This window comes from Somniosus microcephalus, chromosome 1, assembly GCF_052327205.1.
Source record: "Somniosus microcephalus isolate GS21.2 chromosome 1, FLI_Smic_1.0, whole genome shotgun sequence".
Lineage (NCBI taxonomy): Eukaryota > Metazoa > Chordata > Chondrichthyes > Squaliformes > Somniosidae > Somniosus > Somniosus microcephalus.
The window spans coordinates 151,056,052-151,078,297 of NC_140987.1; the positions used below are offsets into that span (position 1 = coordinate 151,056,052).

A 22,246-nucleotide genomic window follows, 5' to 3' on the forward strand; every position below is an offset into this window, starting at 1 on the left:
CAAGGGATATGGGGATAGTGCAGAAAGGTGGAGTTAAGGTAGAATATCAGCCATGATCTTACTGAATGGCAGAGTAGGCTCAGTGCCGCATGGTCTATATCCTGCTCCTATTATGTTCTTAAGGGCATTTAGCCCATCTTGACTCATCCATCCAAAAAGATTTCACAGTCCCATTATAGCTTCCAACTGTTTTGTAAAATTATTCCAGGGCTTTCACCTTCACTACTTTACTTTCTGGACAGGTGAGCTACCTCCAAGTCTATTCTCCATGTTAATCGTTAAAGATTACACCACACCTTAACTTGATCTTTTAGTTTGAAGCTGCATCCACTTGTTATTTTGTAGTGAGGTGTTCCAGATAGTGTTTTATATAGACAATTTATTGCCCAATCTGTTCCCCTCTACTGAAAGCAACAACTCCTCATTCATAGTAGGATTCCACATGTTCTAGTAGCACAAATCCACTGCTCCAGTAACCATTCATGTTTGAGCCTACACAAGTTTATCAATATCAGTAGAGAAAAAGTACTCGAGACTAATGGGACTAAAAGCCAACAAATCCCCTGGACCGGATGGCCAAAATCCTAGGGTTCTAAGAGGTGGCGCAGAGGTAGTGGATGCATTGGTTGCACTCTTCCAAAATTCCCTAGATTCAGGAACAGTCCCAGCAGATTGGAAGGTAGCAAATGTAAGCCTGCTATTCAAGAGAGAAAACAGGGATCTGCAGGCCAGTTAGCCAGGCATCAGTTGGCAGGAAAGTGCTGGAATCCATTACTTGGCTTGTTAACAGGGCACTTAGAAAGTCATAGTATGACTAGACAGAGTCAACATGGTTTTATTAAAATGTACCTATCAAGGTAGATAATGGGGAACCAGTGGATGTAGTATATTTGGGTTTCCAAAAGGCATTCAATAAAGTGCCACATAAAAGGTTGTTACACAAAATAAGGGCACAAAGGGGTTGGGGGCAATATATTAGCATGGAGAGAGGATTGGCTAATGGACAGAAAAGAGTAGGGATAAACAGGTCATTTTGAGATTGGCAGGTTGTAAATATTGGGGTGCCACCAGGATCAGTGCTTGGGCCTCTGCTATTTACAATCTATATTGTTAACTTAGATGAAGAAACGGAGTGCAATGTATCCAAGTTTGCTGACAATACAAAGCTAGGTGGGAAAGTAAGCTGTGATGAGGACGCAGAGAGCCTGCAAAAGGGATATAGACAGGTTAAGTGAGTGGGCAATAAGGTGGCAGATGGAGTATAATGCACAGAAATGTGAGGTTATTCAGTTTGGTAGGAATAGAAAAACAGAATGGCCCCAAATTTTCAATAGGAGGCTTCCTATTGGGGGGGAAAAAAAAATCTATGAACTTACCTGGTGGCCTGGGAAGAATGGCGGCTTGCGCTCCTGGGCCTCTCTGGGTCTGCGCAGGCAGAGCCCCATGTATCCCAGAGGCACATGCGGTTCATAGGCGCTCCTGGGATCATGTGGACCAGCCCAACCAACGGAAGAAGGGAATCCCCATTCAACTTTGACAGTTCTGTACGTATAGAACTGTCAAAAGTATGAATGGGGAATCACCTAAAAAATGCACCAACACATTAAATTTTAAAAACATTTAAAATGAATTAAAATGCCATTTAAAAATTTTAATTTTGAAAAATTAAATGTTTACAGGGTTAAAAATGTACCTTTTAAGGGTATTTTTAATGTATAAATGAATTATCAAATTTCATTTTTCAATTTAAAAAACCTCAAGCTGGTAAAAGCAGGCCCTACGCCTGCTTTTACCAGGCGTAAGAATGAGAGTCATTCAGCAGGCAGAAGTTGTACAAAAAGCGCAACTCTCCACCCACAGAGGCACTTTTCTTGTGCATGCAGATGATCTGTCAAGAGATTCTTGACAGATCGCGAGAGCCAGTTCTGGCACTTGCACGGCCCCAAGGGTGCGTACATGCCTCATACGCATCCATAAGGGTCGCAAAATCTGGTCCAATATTTTTTAAATGGTGAGAAACTATTAAATGTTGGTGTTCAGAGATATTGAAGTGTCCTAATAAAAGGGACGAGAGTCAGCATGCAGGTGCAGCAAGCAATTAGGAATGGAAATGGCATGTTAGCCTTCATTGCTAGAGGGTTAGAGTACAAGAGTAAGGAAGTCTTGCTACAACTGTACAGGGCTTTGGGGAGACCACACCTGGAGTACTGTGAACAGTTTTGGTCTTCATATCCAAGGAAGGATATACTTGCCTTAGAGGCAGTGCAACAAAAGGTTCACTAGATTGATTCCTGGGATGAGAGGATTGTCGTATGAGAGATTGAGTAGATTTTCTTCTAAACTCGAGAGTATAGGCCCAGAGAGGTGATCTCACTGAAACATACAAGATTCTGAGGGGGATTGACAGGATAAATGCAAAGAGATGGTTTCCCCTGGCTGGAGTCTAGAACTAGGGGGCACAGTCTCAGGAGAAGGGGTCAGCCTTTTAAGACTGAGATGAGGAGGAATTTCTTCACTCTGGGGCAGAGAATTCCAAACACTCAACACTTTAAGGGCTATGGATGCTCAGTCGTTGAGTATATTCAGGGCTGAGATTGACAGATTTTTGGACTCGAGGAATCAAGGGATATGGGGATAGGGCAGGAAAGTGGAGTGGAGGTCAAAGATCAGCCATGATTTTATTGAATGGCGGAGCAGGCTCGAGGGGCCATATGGCCTACTCCTGCTCCTAATTCTTATGCTTGGCCAGGCTATCAGACTATGGGGCATTATATTTAAAAATACTTCCTAGCAGTAGTCATAAAAAGTAGCATCAACCTCTTTCCCCATCCCCTAGACCTCAGCTATCTCAACATAGATCAGAGATCATATTTAGGGCCTTTCTGCTCTGTATGACATAATACCACACCACACCTTGAATTTACCCACTGCATCATTGAGGGAAACCCTCAAGATCAAATATTTTCAGTCAAGATAAAATGCTATTTCAGAATTAAACATTCTGAAATGGCATTACACTTACCTCATTACTTTCTAAAAACTGCCGTAAATCAGGATCTTGCAACAGGGTTGGATGCTTTATTGTCCGCTGCAGATACCTGAGATTTAAGAAATGATATTCCTATAAATTTCTCATCTTTGATCAGAAATCAAAGTTGTTTAAAAAATTGTTCATATATACACACACGTTGTTAATCTAAGTTATTTAGTATAGTGTGGATGTTAACCACAACTTAAGATAGCTTCTGCATTTCAAATATCAATTCTTGTGTTTCGTTTGATTTCATGCAAGACAAGAGTCAGTCTTCCACACAAAGTCTTCCATCTGATGCAGACAATTAATCACTGACCTTTTGGTACGTCAACACGTTTAAAGAAGGGCAAAGAAATGTCAGATTCCTCTGAAATGTAATTTTTATTCTGTGCATCAAGATGCACAAAATATCATACATCAAAGCAAGTCATGTCAAGATAATACCAGGCAATTCTCTCATCTAGACTACAAAGTTTTGCAGCTCAACCACGTTACCCATAGATTATTTGGCTATTCATGGATTTTTGATCTTGTAACAACTCTATGCCATTAATTTAATATGTTTTCTCTAGCTCAAGTTTGCACCTTAATACCCACTCATGGGAAAGTGTTCCATGTTCTAAACCCCATGGGAAAAAAATTCTAATGTTCTTCTGCATTCTTCTAATGATAATCCCAAATCCAAAAGCCCTCACTGCCAGCTTGTCAACTAGTATAAACACTTTACCCTCAAACACATTTTAACCAAAAATATTAGGATTACCTCTTCAACCTTCCAGTGGAAGAGAAGCCCAAATTTTTAAGCCTTTCTTCATAACTATAACTCCTCATTTAACATCATTGTAATAAATCTCCACTAGCATCTCTATGGTGGTAATTTTTCCTATAATGGGTGCCCAAAACTGCACACAATACTGGTGGCCTTATCAATGCCTTGTACTCAAACTGACGCCTATCCAAATTCAGTATCACGTCCCTGCTTTCACAATCAAGGCCTCCAAATATAAAATCCATCACCTTTTTAAATAGCCTCTTCTACTTGCACTCCCATCTTTAAAAATGTATGTGTCTGCATCCCTACATTTAAGACTTCCTGTTTGAAGATATACTTCCTTCCATTGTTCTCCCCAAAATGTACTTTTTTCCATGTTTGGCTGCATTGAAGTGCATTCATCTATCTTAAGTTATGCTAACTTGTGAAAAACATGAATTTATCTTTGCTGTTCGCTTTGCCCCTCAATCTATAAAGCTGCATTCCCCTTTAATAGAGCATGCCTTCATTTTTGTAAAAAAAAGTCTCATGTGGCACCTAAAACTCTGAAATTGCACAACCAATATTTTATTCCCTTTATCTATACAGATATCTTCAAGAATTTAAAAGTCAACCATGACCTGCTCGTGACAAATCCATACTGTTTTCCAAATACTAGCAATGAACCGTGGCAGCAGGGTGAGCATATTGCAAAGTCCTGGATGCACTGCTCCAGATTTGGGAGATAAGTATTTCCACTGGGCAAGACACCACGTGGTAAGTGCGCACTCAAAAATTGGTCTTGTTCTTATAGGACAATGTATCCTCTGATCGATCATGCTGTATGGATTGCTAAACTGGCTAGGTCACTTAAAATACTGCTATCTGCTCTAATAAGAACCCTGTAACTAAATGGCAAAAGATGTTGGAAAACTAACATGCAATTGGGGGCTGAATACAAGTTGAACATTAAAATGCCAGCTTCTTCTAGCATAATTTACAGCATGCCTGTTCCATTGGCAATCTTCATGTACCTCCACCCTGCCTTTCAACATCATGGTGACTCACTGGGCATCACCATGGACATTTCCAAAGACTTTGGCAGGATCTATCATGCACATCTAAAACAGTTCGTGACTGACTTGTTAGTTTCCTCTCAAATTGCTCCCATAATTTTTTTTGCCAAAAATACAATTTAATGCCTCTGGCAGGCTCAGCCAACAGCAACCACCTTTTACTGCTCTACTTAGTCTGTCATCTAAACTTGGCTTTACCATCTCCTCTGATCTCAAAATGGAGATCGCACATCTGCACTGCAAAAATTACCAAGTTCAGTTTCCTCTTTTGAGGAACACCTCTGCATCAAAAGCTCCTAATGTTTAAAAGATTTAAAAAGTCCATCCAAGATTTGAACACTCCAACATCTCAAGTCGCCTGGATAGGAAACAAGAAAAATCACATTAGGAGACACTTTTCTCACCTCTTAAATGAGAAACCTAGGTAATGAGCCTAGATTGAAGATTAAAGTGTTTGCCAATTTCAAGTTGATTTTAGAAAATGAGCCCCTCCCATTTTTAGTCACCCTTGGGAAGTCATGCATAACAGCACAGAAGGCGGCCATTCGGCCCATCAAGTCCATGCCAGCTCTCGAGCAATCCAGTCATTCCCATTCCCCCGCTCTATCCCCCGTAGCCCTGCAAGTTTATTTCCCTCAAGTGCCTATCCAGTCTCCCCTTGAAAACATTGAGTGTCTCCGCTTCCACCACTTCTGTCGGCAGCAAATTCCAGGTCATCATCACTCACTAAAAAAGTTTTCACATCCCCCTGTATCTCTTGCCCAAAACCTTAAATCGTGTCCTAGTCCTGTACCAACAACTCGTGGGAACAGCCTTTCCCCATCTAGCCTATCCAAACCCATCATAATCTTGTACACCTCTATCAAATCACCCCTCAACCTCCTTTGCTCTAATGAAAACAAATCCAGCTTCTCCAATCTGTCCTTGTAGCCAAGATCCCCCATCCCCAGAATCATTCTGGTAAATCTCCTCTGCACCCTCTCAAGGGCCTTCACATCCTTCCTAAACTGTGGTGACCAGAACTGGACGCAATACTCCAGTCGTGGCCTAACCAGCACTTTATAAAAGGTTCAGTATAACTTCTCTACTTTTGTACTCAATACCTCTATTTATGAAGCCCAAGATCCCATATGCTTTGTAACCACTCAAGTCCCTGAAGGTGGCAGGACCTATTATGCACATTAACTCCCAGGTCACTCTGTCCCTGCACACTCTTTAAAACTGTGCCATTAAGCATATATTGCCTCTCCGTTCCTTCTGCCAAAATGCATCCTCACATTTCTGTATTAAATTCCATCTGCCGCTTATCTGCCCATTCTGCTAGCCTTGCTATGTCCTGTTGCAGTCAATTGATATCATCACTGTTTGCCACACATCTCAAAAAAAGTGGCCCCAAGCACGGACCCTTGGAGAACACCACCGTCTATCATCCTCCGGTCTGAAAAACAGCCATTTACCACAACTTGCTGTTCTGTCCTTAAGCCAATTCCTTATCCAAGCTGCCACTGACCCACCTATTCCATGAGCCACAATTTTATTAACCAGCCTTCCATGTGGTACTTTGTCAAATGCCTTCTGAAAATCCATGTAGGCAACATCCATTACATTCCCTCCATCAATCCTCCGTTACTTCATCAAAAAATTAAATATTAGTCAAACACGATCAGCCTTTTACAAATCAGTGTTGGCTCTCCTTAATTAGCTTAAACCTCAAGTGCCCGTTAATTTTTTCCTTGATTATTGTTTAAACCTTTCCCCACCACAGATGTTAAACTGACCAGCCTGTAGTTACTAGGATTATCCTTACACCCTTTGAACAATGGTGTCACATTTGCCACTTGCCAATCCTGAGGCACCTCCCCCACATCTAGGGAAGATTGGAAAATTATGGCAAGCCCTTCTGCTATCTCCTCCCCCAATTCCCTTAGCAACCTGGGATGCAAGCCATCTGTAGCCCAAGGAACAGAATGAATGGCATTTTGAAATTCATGAGCTGAAATGGCTACCACTTTAGAACTCAAAATGGAGTTAAACTAACTTGCAACTAAAAAAACCCCAAAGACTTGCTATAAAAATAGCAATTACATTTTAATTTATGCTATCAATACAATCTCTGCTAAAGTCACCAATGTAGGTATTCATTAAAAGTTAACAGAATCCAGAGGTGGTTTGACTTTATATCCATAAAATAGATATGGGAAACAAGTGATCAGGAGATGGTATTAAAATCAGGACAAGCTTTAAGTATGTTCAATTCAAAAGATTTTTTTTGGCAGTGGATGAGGGTTTAGCTTTTGGCCTGGCAAAGCCCAGATTTCATCCATAGGAGTCACATTTGCTTCTGCAAGGCTTTCCTTGTTTATTTCCCCTGGGTTTGTGCATTTTTTTGTGGGCAGGGGCCATGTCAGAGCAGAGATGAACACTGGGCTATGTACCAATGTTAGTTACTAGACATAATCTGGAGGGGTTTTGACTGACAGCTATATATCAAAAAGGAAAGGAAACTTTTAAAAAGTCCCTTCAACTCTAGGAAATTTCTCAGCTGCCCAAAAACATGCCATCCAGGCAAAGCACTATTCAATTCAAATGCTCTTTCTTTCCTGAAACCCAAGAATTAACCAAGGGTAGACAACCAGCTTTTAAGTTTGTCAATGTCACTCAAGTTATCTGCTCAAAAAGGAGCATTTGCTCATTCTATCTGGGAGAAAGCTGTAATCAGAACTTAAGAAGTCCTGGATCTAGGTCCATCAGCTTTAAAAATGCAAAATGGTTTGTTTCAGATATGGTTTGTGACTGGCTGATTGTTTGAATCATGTCCAGCTCTAGACTGCAAAATGGTATTTGCACACTGTATGCAGCATTATCTACCATAGATCTGAATGCATCAACTGCATCGAAAAATCTCGCTAAGAGACGTTTACTTCAGTTTGGGGTTCTTACAACTTCTAGCAATCAGATGGAAAGCTCACTTTTCTCCTGACCCAATGGAAATAATTTGATGCATCTACAGAACTCCTGTCACCAGTAACCAGGACGGTCAAAAATGAAAAAAAAGTTAAAGTTCTTCATGGTGTTTTTTGTACTATTTGCCAAACTTGTGTGCTACATCACCAATTGTAAATAGATCTATTGGCCTGGAATTTGCAGTGGGCAATAATAGCGAACAAACATTTTGCGCTGTTATTACCCCTTTGAAACTGACCACAACTTCAGGATGTAGCGCATGCGCATCCTAATGTGGAAATCCTGAAGTTGCGACCATCCACTGCTTAGACACTAGCTGCGCTGTGGCCCTCCCCACACAGCCAGAAATCAGTGTAATCTGTGAAATCAGGGAAACAGACGAAAACTTCAGCTCTTCCACAGTAATACCTGTAACATTTGCATACTGAATTATCATTGGCCCACAGACATCTAAGGAATACTTATTATATTCACGTGATCACATGCCGAGTTGTCATTGGCCTGCAGGCATCTGTAAGGACTGCTATTGTTAAGACCCAGGGGCCCTGTCTCCATCTTGTCCACACGGTGCTGTATGTATGTTTGAGTTCACAGACCTGATGCTTCATTAAGAGTTTAAACTGTAATACTCCACTGTCCTGCAATTTATTATTTTTTGTACAAAGTGTGCAAAACAAGACATACCGTTGTTAAATATCCCATTAAAAAAGTTAGACCCTTTTGGATTAGGTGTAACTGGGATTTTAACAGCATATTGACTGCTAAACAAATATGTTATGGCCCTGAAAAACTAATTTTAATTTTGGGGAGTGGCAAATTTATCCAGTAATAAAAAAGAAACTTAACTTTTTTTAAATCAAAAAATGTTTTCATCTTTTTCAGGTTTAGCTTCCCCCACCCCCGCCATGAGAGCCCCAATCTTTGTTTTGTTCTACACATTTAAAAAAAAGTTAGAATCAGAAGGAGCTTACTCGCTTCCTCGTTCTCAGTCTGAGAATTCTGCATTGTGATTGGTTGTGTAGACAGCTTGCTGATGTTACAGCAATTTGCTGTCGGATTCCCACTAAACTACACTCATTTCAATTGCCTGTCAGAAAAGCTGAACTTCGCCACAGAGATCGCAGGATCTTGTGGGAAGCTTACTATGTGGCCAGGACCAAACGCCTTTGCTTCGCCGCTGATTGCAAATTACAGGTCACCATGGTCTAAAATCTTGCCCGAATTTAGTATCTGCAATTCAAAGCAAATTTGGCAACAAAATTACACACTACTGGAAGATTAATGCAAGCCAGGCATTCTAAGGGCATGGATTTGCCAGGATTGAAGAGCAAAAATAAATAATGCTTCTGGAACAAGAGACACATTCTTAAAATTATATGAATGGGCACAGGTGGACTCACTTTAGGGGTATTTCTTCAGTGATTTTGCTCATTCCCTTCACCAAAAGGAGCTAACTCCTTGCTGGAGCACAAGTCCATGAATGCCAGTCACCCTCAGGTATTTTGGCCAAATGGCCATTATATATGCACAAACCCAAGATCAGGCCATTCAACCATCCCTGAGGAATGGAGGGGGCAGGGGAAGAAAAAACAAACAGAATGGGAGAATTTACAGCTGATCCTATGCTCACATATCTACATGCACAGATCCTGTTAAAAACCAACCTCCCTCCAAATGAGGAAGTTAATGATCCTCATCTTAATGTTTTAAGAACATGTGCAATCATGGAGACAGAAACAAAAGCCCTCAATAAAGGATTTCAATAAGAACAAAAAAGAACTCGCCATTTTACATGTGCACATGGATCAGTACAAGCTTTAGAACACCAGGATTTGAAATGTGAAACAGTCTTCTACATGGCTCCTGAAGATTGCAAGTTCCTTTTTGATCACACATTTCCCTTTTTCAAAGCAATTTACCTCTCCAAGGATGCTCTTCTTTTTTCAACAAAATCAGCTGATGATGGATCTTCTTTTCCAACTTTGACTTTGGTCATGCCTTTAGAATTAAAGAAAGGAGCATTATTCCAATTTCATAACTGAAGCACTAACAAAACTGATACGCCCAGGGTTTAAACAGCTAAAACTCAGTCAAGTGCAGGAACAATACAACAACTCAATTTTACCAGCATTTTGGGATAGCAATTAAGGAGTTGCTGCCTGCACCAAAGTTTGTAAGCTTTCAGGTCATTTCCTACCCGTTTGAGGTTAAAAGACAAAGGCAGAACTATTTTACAGGCCAATAAATATAATTTCCTCTCAAGTAAGAACCTGCCAAGGACAACCACAGATTTCTAGACCCTTTTTGATTTGCTGCTCATTATTTTTGATGGTCAGTAACCAGAGGACACAAAATTTAAGGTAATTGGCAAAGGGCCAGAGGCGAGATGAGCAGAATTTATTTAACACAGTGAGTGATGATTGGAATGCACTGCCTGAAAGGGTAGTGGAAGATGATTCAATAATAACTTTCAAAAGGGAATTGGATAAATACTTGAAGGGGAAACAACTACAAGGCTATGGGGAAAGAGCAGGGTAGTAGGACTAACTGGATAGCTCCTTCAAAGAGCCAACATAGGCACAATGGGCCGAATGGCCTCTTGCTCTGCTGCAAGATTCTATAACTCCCAGAGCAGAAGCACAATTTTATAAGTTACTAAAATGCCAAGTGAATAAACCTCATCCTTTTCATATTTAAATGGCAGAGAGAATCTGAACTCTAATCCAGCAGGCTATGAACTTACACAGCTGAACTTTTCCAACTTCAGCTCTCCACACTCACCCACCCCAAAAAAGGAGGAAAAGATTATTGAAGAGAGTTGGAATCAAGGATAGAGAGAGATCTTCAGTGCAGCTTGAACTTGATGTTTAGTTGGGGAGATGGGAGAGAAAAGCATTGTACAAAAAGGCAAGATCAGTTCAAATTTTACACCACTCAAAGTCATAGAAAGGTGATGCCTCAAGTTTAAAATAAAGTATATTCTCCCAAAGCAAAAGTAGTCTAAAAATTCCTAAAGATATAGATTAAAGGATTACCAGCCACTGGATAAGGGCTTCAGCCCCTCCAATCCCATTCTCACATCTGGTCTTAAGAAATACTCAAAGGCCGACCTGGCAAAGGGACCTTGTGTGTACCAATCAGTTGTCTAAAAAAAATATGGAGATCAAGCTTCCAGAAATATGTGCTGTATCAAAGCGAATGATCAGTTTTTCCATAGCATATAAATGCAGGTGGACAACTTTAGAAAATCCAACAGAAATAGGTTTCACTAAAAAACTAGTGGTAACTATTTCTAGCAAGGCTCAAGGTCTAGGCAGATCTAAAAAAGTGAAGCAGGCTGCTAACTTCTCAACACCCCTTCCAACCTGGTTGCTGGTAGATTCTAGTGATGTATACAGAATTTAAGCCTACTTGCCCCTCTTGTAGAGGTTTGTTGCACCATTGTGGGACTCTGCAAATAGCCTTCACTATTTAGAATAGTTTAGATCAAGTTCTTTCTCCCCCTCTCAGATGTGCACCAGGTTTATAATGCGGAAAGGAGGATGGGGAGAAAAAGTTCAGTCAAAAATGGGAGGTACCAAGGCATCACCTCTGCAGATGAAGAAATAGCAATAGTGTTTGTCAAAAAGAGAGATTTAACCACACCTACACTAGAAAACCAATCTCGCTGAGAAGACATGGAATATCCTAAGCTCATGGTCTACAGAGCAGCAGTGATACCCACACTGCTGTATGCCTCAAACATGGACCATGTACAGCAGACACCTCAAAGCACTGGAGAGGTACCACCAACGCTGCCTCCGCAAGATCCTGCAAATCCATTGGCAGGATAGGTGTACTGACATCAGTGTCCTTGCTCAGGCCAACATCCCCAGTACTGAAGCTTTGACCACGCTCGATCAGCTCCAATGGACGAGTCACATTGGCTGCATGCCTGATACGAGACTCCCAAAACAAAACGCTCTACTCGGAGCTCCGGCACGGCACGAGCCCCCCAGGTGGGCAGAGGAAACACTTCAAGGACACCCTCAAAGCCTCCTTGAAAAAGTGCAACATCCCCATCGATACCTGGGAATCCCTGGCCCAAGACCGCACAAAGTGGAGGAGAAGCATCTGGGAAGGCACTGAACACCTCAAGTCCCTTCGCCGGGAGCAAGTGGAAGCCAAGCGCAGGCAGCGCAAGTCAACCCAAGCACCCCACCCACCCGCCCCTTCAACCACCGTCTGCCCCACCTGTGGCAGAGACTGTAGGTCCCGCATTGGACTCAGTCACCTGAGAACTCATTTTTAATGTGGAAGCAAGTCATTCTCGGCTCTGAGGGACTGCCTAAGAAGATGGAGAAACAGTACCAGCCTCGCCAAACCATATACTGTAGCACAACACTTTTTTTTTTTTTTAATTCATTGATGGGATGTGGGCGTCGCTGGCTAGGCCTGCATTTAGTGCCCATCCCTAATTGCCCTCGAGAAGATGATGGTGGTGAGCCGCCACCTTGAACCACTGCAGTCCATATGGTGTAGGTACACCCACAATGCTGTTAGGGAGTTCCAGGATTTTGGCCCAGCGACAGTGAAGGAACGGCAATACAGGTCCAAGTCAGGATGGTGTGTGGCTTGGAGGGGAACTTGTACGTGGTGATGTTCCCATGCGTCTGCTGCCCTTGTCCTTCTAAGTGGTAGAGGTCGCGGGTTTGGAAGGTGCTGTTGAAGGAGCTTTGGCGAGTTGCTGCAGTGCATCTTGTAGATGGTACACACTGCAGCCACAGTGCGCCGGTGGTGGAGGGAGTGAATGTTGAAGGTGGTGGATGGAGTGCCAATCAAGCAGGCTGCTTTATCCTGAATGGTGTCGAGCTTCGAGTGTTGTTGGAGCTGCACTCATCCAGGCAAGTGGAGAGTATTCCATCACACTCCTGACTTGTGCCTTGTAGATGGTGGAAAGGCTTTGGGGAGTCAGGAGGTGAGACACTCTGCAGAATTCCCAGCCTCTGGCCTGCTCTTGTAGCCACAGTATTTATATGGCTGGTCCAGTTCAGTTTCTGATCAATGGTAACCCCCAGGATGTTGATAGTGGGGGATTCAGCGATGGTAATGCCATTGAATGTCAAGGGGTCTAAGAAAGCAGATTACTAAAGGTGAAAGGTTGCCACAGGGAAACAATGCCACTCAGATGACAGATGGTAATTGCACTTTACCACAATAAATGATTGTTCTTACCTACAAGGCTTTTTTCTGGTGCAGGAGGAACTATGTAGCCCACGTGCATATACTTTGCAGCTAATTTGCTATGCAGACCCAGAAAATCACTAAATCTCCTTTTGACTGTAAATTCTTTGCTGCTGAACATGGACAAAGCAGTCTGTATAATGGAAGAAAAATATATCCAGAATTACTCCATCTTATAAGCACACTGTTTTGATGCATATTCACCCCTTTTAAGCATCAATTAAAAATGTAGTTAATTGATGCCATATGTTTAACTAGAGATTTGAAAAAGTCAATGCTAGATTTTATATGCAAAGCAAGTTTGTCATTTTAATGTCTAAATTTGAATTCAGCCAGTTCAAACATACAAAAAGTATCTTTAGAATATTATTTTTCCCACCTCTGAAATTAGCATCACTGGTACTTATTAATCCTGGCTCAGGCCCAGTGAAGTTCAAATTCTTAGTCCAGCCTAATGCAAACTGCAAGTTAGCATCTGAACTACTTTAAAAAGAAAATATTTGCTAAAAAAAATTAGACTCTACACTTAAAGGGAACACTTAATACAGCATCCATTTAACAGTAGATTGCTGAAGGAAATGTACAGCCTAATGCAAGGAGATGCAAACAAATATTGTACTAAGATACAAGATAGTTTGGTACAGCTTGCTTCTCTCCATGCTCCCCACCCTCAATCACAAGTCAATTACCAATTAAAACTTCATTATCTGCTAGAATTTTCACATGACTAGGCTGTAAATAAGAAGCTTTCATTGTACAGTCCAATATTTATTTCTACCATACTGTATTTGGTTTCATTCCCATGCTATGCTTTGAGATCTATTAGCTCAGAATTTCCGTTTTGGAAGCATACCCCCATCAAGGTACCATTATAGTCTGAAAGTGGAAAAGACTCAAGGTGGGGTGGGGAGAGAAATACCGTTAAATACTGTTGTGTCGGTACCTTTCTACCTAGACACAATTTAGGACTCAGATTCAAATATGAAGTGCTTTATTGGAAGGAAAGGAAGTTCTGGAAAGTTCCGAACAAAGAGCTTAACTTAACAGAGAACACCCAACCATTTATCTCCTGTGACAACGCCACCACAGGTGGGAGGAGAACACACAATACATAACAAATACTAATCCCTATTAAAGTCTAAAAATTACATTGGTATAAATAAAGTCTGTGGCCTGCAGTTTCCAAATGATTTCCATCCAGATAGCAGTATCAAATGAAATAGCACTAAAGATTGTGGCATTTTTAAGTGCAAGTTGCACCCATAACCACTTTATGCTACAGTATCAGTTAGTTGGTTCAAAGATCCATTCGCCCAAAGCAGTCCCCGCAAACCAAATCTGGCCACACGCCAGGTCGGAAAGATGAGTTTCCGCCAACTGCACCCCGTTTGGGGGTGTTCATCACACTGCGCCCAGATCTCGTGCGAAAAGCCACCCATGGATCCAGCATTAATCACCTGGCTTGCAGTAACCAGCAGTCAATTAAAGCCACTGACCCAGGTTTGTTACCCCTGCAATTACTTTAAATTCAATCAATTATCAGACAATGGTACACAAGACCCTTGACCAACTGTCAATTGAAGCCACACATGTATGTCCTGCTCTTCTGCAGTAGTTAATTAATGGAAGCCTCAGGTCTTGCTGCTGCAGAAATCAAAGTTGAAGAATTGCTAATTTCTTGGAAATCCCACTCATCTGTGATGCTGGAGGGCGGCCCATTGGCCCTGTTCCAGTCACAAGACCATTATGCTACTTAATTGCGATGAATAATGGGAGATTTTATGTTCGGGCTTATGCAAATAGGTTTGCGCAGAAACTTTAGCGTTACTTCACCTCGGCAAAACCGGCAATGCTCAGCGCATTCTGCAGATTGTGCCCCTAGCAGAAACACCATGCCATTAACCACCATTACCTTAGTTGATACTCTGTAAGCCATGTAGGCATTCATACCATCACCTAAGTAGCAAAAAAAATGTTTTAGACTCATCATAATAATGCCATAAGAAAGTAGCAAGCACTTCATTGTGTAACAGCAAATGCAAGAAAATATTTGGATAACTATTCATTTGGTGTAGGTTCCAAAAATAAAATGAATGTGGGAAAATGGCAAAAGTTGAGTGGGGAGGACTGGGGACAGGAAAGAGGTACAGACAAAGATGGACAGGAGGAAAACAATGCCCTACACAGCAAGGTGGCAGGAAAGCTATTCGAAGTAGTTCTGAACAGGAAGAGGCCTTTAGCTCAACAAGTCCATTTCCAGAGCGGAAATGGGAGGCAAAAAAGGGTAGAATTATATAGAAAAGAGTAAAATGAAAGCAAACCAAAGGACAGGAATATACAGAATATAGAAAAACTAGGAGGGGGAAGGACAACAGAAGTAGAACTGAAAGTTTTAAGCTTAGAGCAGATGCAACAAATATCAGAAGTACTCTTAAAATAAAAAAAGGTCAGATCTAAAAAGGGTCAATGTAAAGGAGGTAGCCCAAGCATTACTCACGTTTTAATGGACTATTAAAATAAGGTGAATTTTTACACAAGGTCAGCTATGTTAAAGCTTTTACTTACCAACTTTTTCAGGGTCAGAAACAGACACATTAATGTCAAACTCATCGCCATTTGCTTCTTCCTCAAGCTAGAATTAAAAAAAAAGACACAAAAATTGGCATCTTGACCCAAATACTTTCAGAACTGTTAAGCACACCACACAGAACTCCTAAATTAAGTAGGTACTCAATGCACTTAATTCCAATTTTTAAAATGAATCCTTATGGTTGAAACCATAGTGTAAAACTATAATTCATGGAGTGACTCAATAGAACAGTAAAATTACTGATCAGAAAGAAATCACATACCCCATTATACAATTTGAACATGGCAGTGTGTTGTGTTCTGACCAATATTTTTCTATTGCTCAACTTGAAAATGGATAAATCTCATTGCTGTTTGTGACATCCTGCTGTGCTCAAAATGGTTACCACATTCATCTAAATAGTAACTGCACTAAAGTAATTTACTGTATATGAAGTGCATTGGATATTAGAGATGGGATAAGATCCTATATTAACATTCTCAATGGATACTTACACCAACTAAGAGAAACTTTTGTATGAAAAGTGCAGGACAGACTATTACACATGAAGATAACAAGTTGACAAGAAATTGGATATCATTCTCACCTCCTCCTTGGATCGATCAAACATCATGGGATTAGACATTTTTAGTTCTGCTCGTGGGGCAATGAGTGTTGGAGATACTGGTGTAATAGCTGGAGTTGGTTCTGGAGAAAGTATATTTTCCCTTTCTGGACTGTCAAGAGACACTTCCTCTGTGGCTTCTGAAAAATCAAGATGCAGGGGAAGAGGAGAAGCTGTATTGCAAGAACCACTGGTTACATTTAGAACCGCTTTCCTATGGATAACCCAATAAATTCTATAGTTGATCTGCAACATACCAAGAGTTACTAAAAATGTATAAAGCAGTAAGGCTAGACTCATTTTTGTATTATGCTTTGCAAAACGAGAACATTTTAAAACACTCCAGTTTTGATAGTTATAAAAAGTTATTTTGAAACCCATGTGCTGCTTTTCTCTGGTTATTATTTTAAACCAGAACACTCAGGCCACAAATGCAATTGCAAGCACCAACATTAGTTTATTCAGAACAAAGATTTTGCTTGGGGGTGGGGAGGGGAAAAGTTAGAGTCCAAACTCAATTGTCTACATGCAGAGCTCCCACAGTATAAAAATTAATGTGCTCCAATAGAAAATGTAAGTTAAGAAAGTCACCATCTACCTCCTATTTACAAGTTGAGCAGTCCAACTGTGCCAAGTTTAAAATTATATTTTTGCTTGTAGATCACTATAGAGTTGTAAAATATTAGCTACAATATTTAATCCAGAAATATCATATTTTGCAAGCCACTACAGGGGAATTATCCAACAAATGTGTAGGCATACACAGATACCATAGAATCATAGAAATTTATGGCACAGAATGAGGCCATTTGGCCCATCGTAACTGCCAGTTGAAAGAGCTATCCAGCCTAATCCCACTTTCCAGCTCTTGGTCTGTAACCTTGGATAGGCACTTGAAGTGCCATAACCTACAAGTACAGGAAACTTTCATTTAACCAGAGGTTAAATGTCCAGAAAGCTCTATCTACCAGCAAAATTCAGGAGCCGTTTCCTATAAGTTTTTTTTACTTCTCGTTGCTTTTCCCCCCCCCAAAGTCAGGCTCTGCAAGGTCTAGCTGAAGCTGTTGCTTAGCTACAGAGACGCTTTTAAACTGCGGCCAACTGTTTTGAAGCTGTTGCTAAGCAACAGGATTTGTTGATTCACACGGAGCTCAAAAGCTCCATATGTTTTAACATTAGCGCTGGTTTCTACGGCAGTTTTGATGGTACGGCACCAGCTCGGTCCCATCCGTGCCGAACACCAGAAAGTTTCCTGTACTTTTTTTTTTTTTAAATGGGATGATGGTTTCTGCCTCTACCACCCTTTCAGGCAGTGAGTTCCACTCCCCCACCACCCTCGGTGAAAAAAGTTCTCAACTCTCCTCTAATCGTTCTACCAATCACTTTAAATCTATCCCCAGATTACGGACCTCTCTGCCAAGGGAAATAGGTCCTTCCTATCCACTCTACCTAGGCCCCTCAATTTTATACACCTCAATTAAGTCTCCCTTCAGCCTCCTCTGTTCCAAAGAAAACAACCCCAGCTTTTCCTCAGCTAAAATTCTGCAGTCCTGGCAATATCCTCGTAAATCTCCTCTGTACCCTCTAGTGTAATCACACCTTTCCTGTAATGTGGTGACCAGAACTGTACGCAGTACTCCAGCTGTAGCCTAACTAGTGTTTTATACAGTTCAAGCTTAACCTCCCTGCTGATATTCTATGCTTTGGTTAATAAAAGTATTCCGTACACTTTAACCACCTTATCTACTGGTCCTGCTACCTTCAGGGTTCTGTGGACATGCACTCCCAAGGGCTCTTTGTTCCTCCACACTTTAGTATCCGACCATTTATTGTGTATTTCCTTGCCTTGTTAGCCCTCCCAAAAAAGCATAACTTCACACTTCTCTGGATTTAATTCAATTTGCCACTTTTCTGCCCACTTAACTAGTCCATTGATATCTTCCTGCAGTCTACAGCTTTCTCCCTCACTATCAACCACATGGCCAATTTTTGTATCATTCCCATACCGACCCCTGCAGAACCCCACCAGAAACAGCCTTCCAGTCATAAAAACACCCATCGACCATTACCATTTACTTCCTGCTACTGAGCCAATTTTTGATCCAACTTGCCACTTTCCCTTGGACTTTTACTTTTCTGACCAGTCTGCCATGTGGGACCTTGTCAAATGCCTTGCTAAAATCCATGTACACTACATCAAAACGTGCTACCTTCAGCGGCCCTCCTGGTTACCTCAAGTTAGTTAGACATGACCTTCCTTCAATAAATCCATGCTGACTGTCCCTTATTAATCCATGCCTTTCTAAATGATGATTAATACTGTCCATCAATGTTTTCCAATAATTTGCCCACCACTGAGGTTAGGCTAACTGGCCTGCAATTGGTGTCAGTTGTGAAGAGGCTTCAAGGGGCTCTCGACAGGCTGAGTGGGCGAGCACATGGAATATAATGTGGATGAATGTGAAGTTATCCACTTTGGTAGAAAAAACAGAAAGGCAGAGTATTTCCTAAATGGTGAAAGATTGGGGAATGCAGATGCTCAAAAGGGACCTGGGTGTCCTTGTACATGAGTCACAAAGTGAATGTGCAGCAAGCCATTAGGAAGGCGAATGGTATGCTGGCCTTCATTACAAGAGGATTTGAGTACAGGAGTAAAGAAGTCTTACACCAATTATATAGCGTCTTGGTGAGACCACACCTAAAGTACTGTGTATTCCATTTTGGTCTCCTTGCCAGAGGAAGGATATACTTGCCATAGAGGGAGTGCAACGAAGGTTCACGAGATTGATTCCTGGGATGGTGGGACTGTCATGAGAAGAGATTGAGTAAACTAGGCCTGTATTTTCTTGAAATCAGAAGACTGAGGGGATCTCATTGAAGCATACAAAATTATTACAGGGCTTGATGGGGTGGATGCTGGGAGAATGTTTCCCTTGGCTGGGGAGTCTAGAACCAGGGGCCACAGCCTTAGGATAAAGGGTAGGCCATTCAGGACTGAGACGAGAAGAAATTTCCACAGAGGGTGGTGAATCTTTGGAATTCTCTACCCCAGAGGGCTGTGGGGACTCAGTCATTGGGTATATTCAAAACAGAAGTTGATAGATTTCGGACTAGTAAGGGCATCAAGGGATATGGCGATCGGGACGGTGAATGGAGTTGAGGCAGATCAGCCATGATCTCATTGAATGGCAGAGCAGGCTCGAAGGGCCTACTCATGCTCCTATTTATGTTCTTGGTCTATCCCCTTTTTTAAACAACGGTACGTTAGTCCTCTAGTCATCCAGCACCACACCTGTAGCCAGAGACGATTAGAAAATGATGGTCAGAGCCTCTGCTAATTCCTCCCTTGCTTCTCTTCGCAGCCTGGGATACATTTCATTCAGGTCTGGTGATTTATCTACTTTCAAAGATGCTAAACCCCTTAATACTTCCTCACTAGGTTTATCTCATCCAATATTTCACACTCCTCTTCCTTAATTACAATGTCTGCATCGTCCCTCGCTTTTGTGAAGACAGGCGCAAAGTATTCATTAAGAACCATACCCAAGTCTTCCGCCTCCACACACAGGTTACCTTTTTGGTCTCCAATAGGCTCTACTTTCCTTAGTTATCCTCTTGATCTTTATGTATTTATAAACATCTTTGGTTTTCCTTGATGTTACTTGCCAATATTTTTTCATTCTTTGCTTTCCTAATTTCCTTTTTAATTTCACCCCTGCACTTTCTACACTCTTCTCGGCTTTCTGCAGTATTTAGCTCTATCAAACAGAAGCTTCCCTTTTTTGCCTCATCTTACTCTCTATGCCACTTGACATCCGGGGGGGGGGGGGGGGGGCCTCTAGACTTGGGAGTCCCACCCTTTGTGGGAACATACTTGCTCTGAACCCGCACCATCTCCTCCTTGAATGCCTCCCACTGCTAACACCGATTTACCTTCAAGTAGCTGTTTCCAGTCCACTTTTGCTAAATCACATCTGAGCTTAGTAAAACTGGCATCTCCTGGTCTATCTGTCCTTTTCCATAACTACACTAAATGTAACTGAATTATGATTACCACTACCAAAGTGGTCTCCCACTGATACCCCTTGCACCTGCCCAGCTTCATTCCCTAAAACCAAGTCCAGAATCGCTCTTCTCGTTAGACTTGCTACGTACTGGCTAAAAAGGTGCTTCTGAATGCATTAGGAATTCTGCGCCCTCTATACTTTTTACACTGATTCTATCCCAGTTAATTAGGGTAGTTGAAATCCCCTATTACTGCCCTATTGTTTTGCACTTCAGCAATTTGCTTACATATTTGCTCTTCTATTTCCCTCTGACTATTTGGGAGTCGATAGTACAAGTGATTGTGCCTTTTGCATGTAGAACATGACCAGCCATGTCAATCACAACTGACCATTCACTGTTTAATCCCAGCAGCAAATAACCACTAAATGTTCTTTACAAAGCTGAACCATGGTATAGTACCAATACACACACTTTGGGCCCAAATCACGTAGTATCCCAACAGGCAACCAATATGCATACGTACGTCAGTTACGTCTCCTCACACTGTACGACTTTTATGCACGTCATCTGTTCACCCCATGATGTTCTTTTGACATCCCAAAATTATTTTTAAAAGCTAGAAGGGAAGTCATCCTTTGATAGAAACATGGATGATAGGAGCAGGAGTAGGCCATTCGGCCCCTCAAGCCTGTTCCGCCATTTAATGAAATCATGGCTGATCATCCAAATTCAGTACAGTCTCTGCTTTCTCCCCCTATCCCTTTAGCCTCAAGAAATATATCCAACTCCTTCTTGAATATATCTAATGAATTGGCCTCAACTGCCTTCTGTGGTAGAAAATTCCACATGTTCACCACTCTGAAGAAATTCCTCCTCATCTCAGTCCTAAATGGCTTACCCCTTATCCTTAGACTGTGACCCCTGGTTCGGGACTCCCTGCCATCAGGAACATCCTTCCTGCATCTAGTCCTGTTAGAATTTTATAAGTTTCAATGAGATCCTCTCTCATTCTTCTAAACTAGTGAATAGAAGCCTAATCAACCCAATCTCTCCTCATATGTCATTCCTGCCATCCCTAGTATCAGTCTGGTGAATCTTTGCTGCACTCTATGGCAAGAACATCCTTCCTCATAAGTGACCAAAACTGCACACAATACTCAAGGTGTGGTCTCACCAAGGCCCTGTACAACTGCAGCAAGACATCCTTACTCCTGTACTCAAATCCTCTCACTATGAAGGCCAACATACCATTTGCTGCACCTGCATGCTTACCTTCAGCAACAGGTGCACAAGGACACCCAGGTCTCATTGCACCCCCTTCTCCCAATCTATTGTCGTTCAGATAATAATCTGCCTTCCTGTTTTTGCCACCAAGTGGATAACCTCGCATTTATCCACATTATACTGCATCTGCCCAATTACCCAACTTGTCCAAATCATACTGGAGTTTCTCGGCATCCTCCTCACAGCACACACGCCCACCCAGCTTTGTGACGTCTGCAAACTTGCAGATATTACATCTAGTTCCCTCATCTAGATCATTAATATATAGTGAACAACTGGGGTCCTAGCACCGATCACTGCGGTACCCCACTAGTCACTGCCTGCCACTCGGAAAAAGACCTGTTTATTCCAACTCTTTGCTTCCTGTCTGCCAACCAGTTCTCTATCCAAGTCAGTACCTTACCCCCAATCCCATGTGCTTTAACTTTACACACTAATCTCTTATGCAGGACCTTATCGAAAGCCTTCTGAAAGTCCAAATACACCATATCCACTGGTTCTCCCTTATCTATTCTACCAGTTACATCCTCAAAAAATTCCAGTAGATTAGTCAAGCATGATTTACCTCTTGTAAATCCATGTTGACTTTGTCCGATCCCATCACTGCTTTCCAAGTGCTCTGCTATTACATCTTTTATAATGGACTCTAGCATTTTCCCCCACTGCCGATGTCAGGCTTACCGGTCTATAATTCCCCGCTTTCTCTCTACTA

At 41.7% G+C, this 22,246-nt stretch overlaps 1 protein-coding gene across 2 annotated transcripts in view; it reads right to left on the reverse strand.

Annotated features, from left to right (window-relative positions):
• Positions 1-22,246, reverse strand: part of snx2 (sorting nexin 2) — a 76,843-nt gene that overhangs the window by 37,296 nt on the left and 17,301 nt on the right. For both annotated transcript variants that reach the window (XR_015078212.1, XM_085986721.1), the window contains exons 3-8: positions 16,225-16,382; positions 15,614-15,680; positions 14,961-15,004; positions 13,040-13,181; positions 9,745-9,823; positions 3,023-3,098 (exon numbers count right to left, since the gene is read on the reverse strand). Coding sequence is in view for 1 of the 2 variants with exons in the window: in XM_085986721.1 (XP_085842847.1) it covers positions 3,023-3,098; positions 9,745-9,823; positions 13,040-13,181; positions 14,961-15,004; positions 15,614-15,680; positions 16,225-16,382 (566 nt within the window). In the remaining variant the exon portion in view is untranslated. The remainder of the gene's footprint in view (positions 1-3,022; positions 3,099-9,744; positions 9,824-13,039; positions 13,182-14,960; positions 15,005-15,613; positions 15,681-16,224; positions 16,383-22,246) is intronic.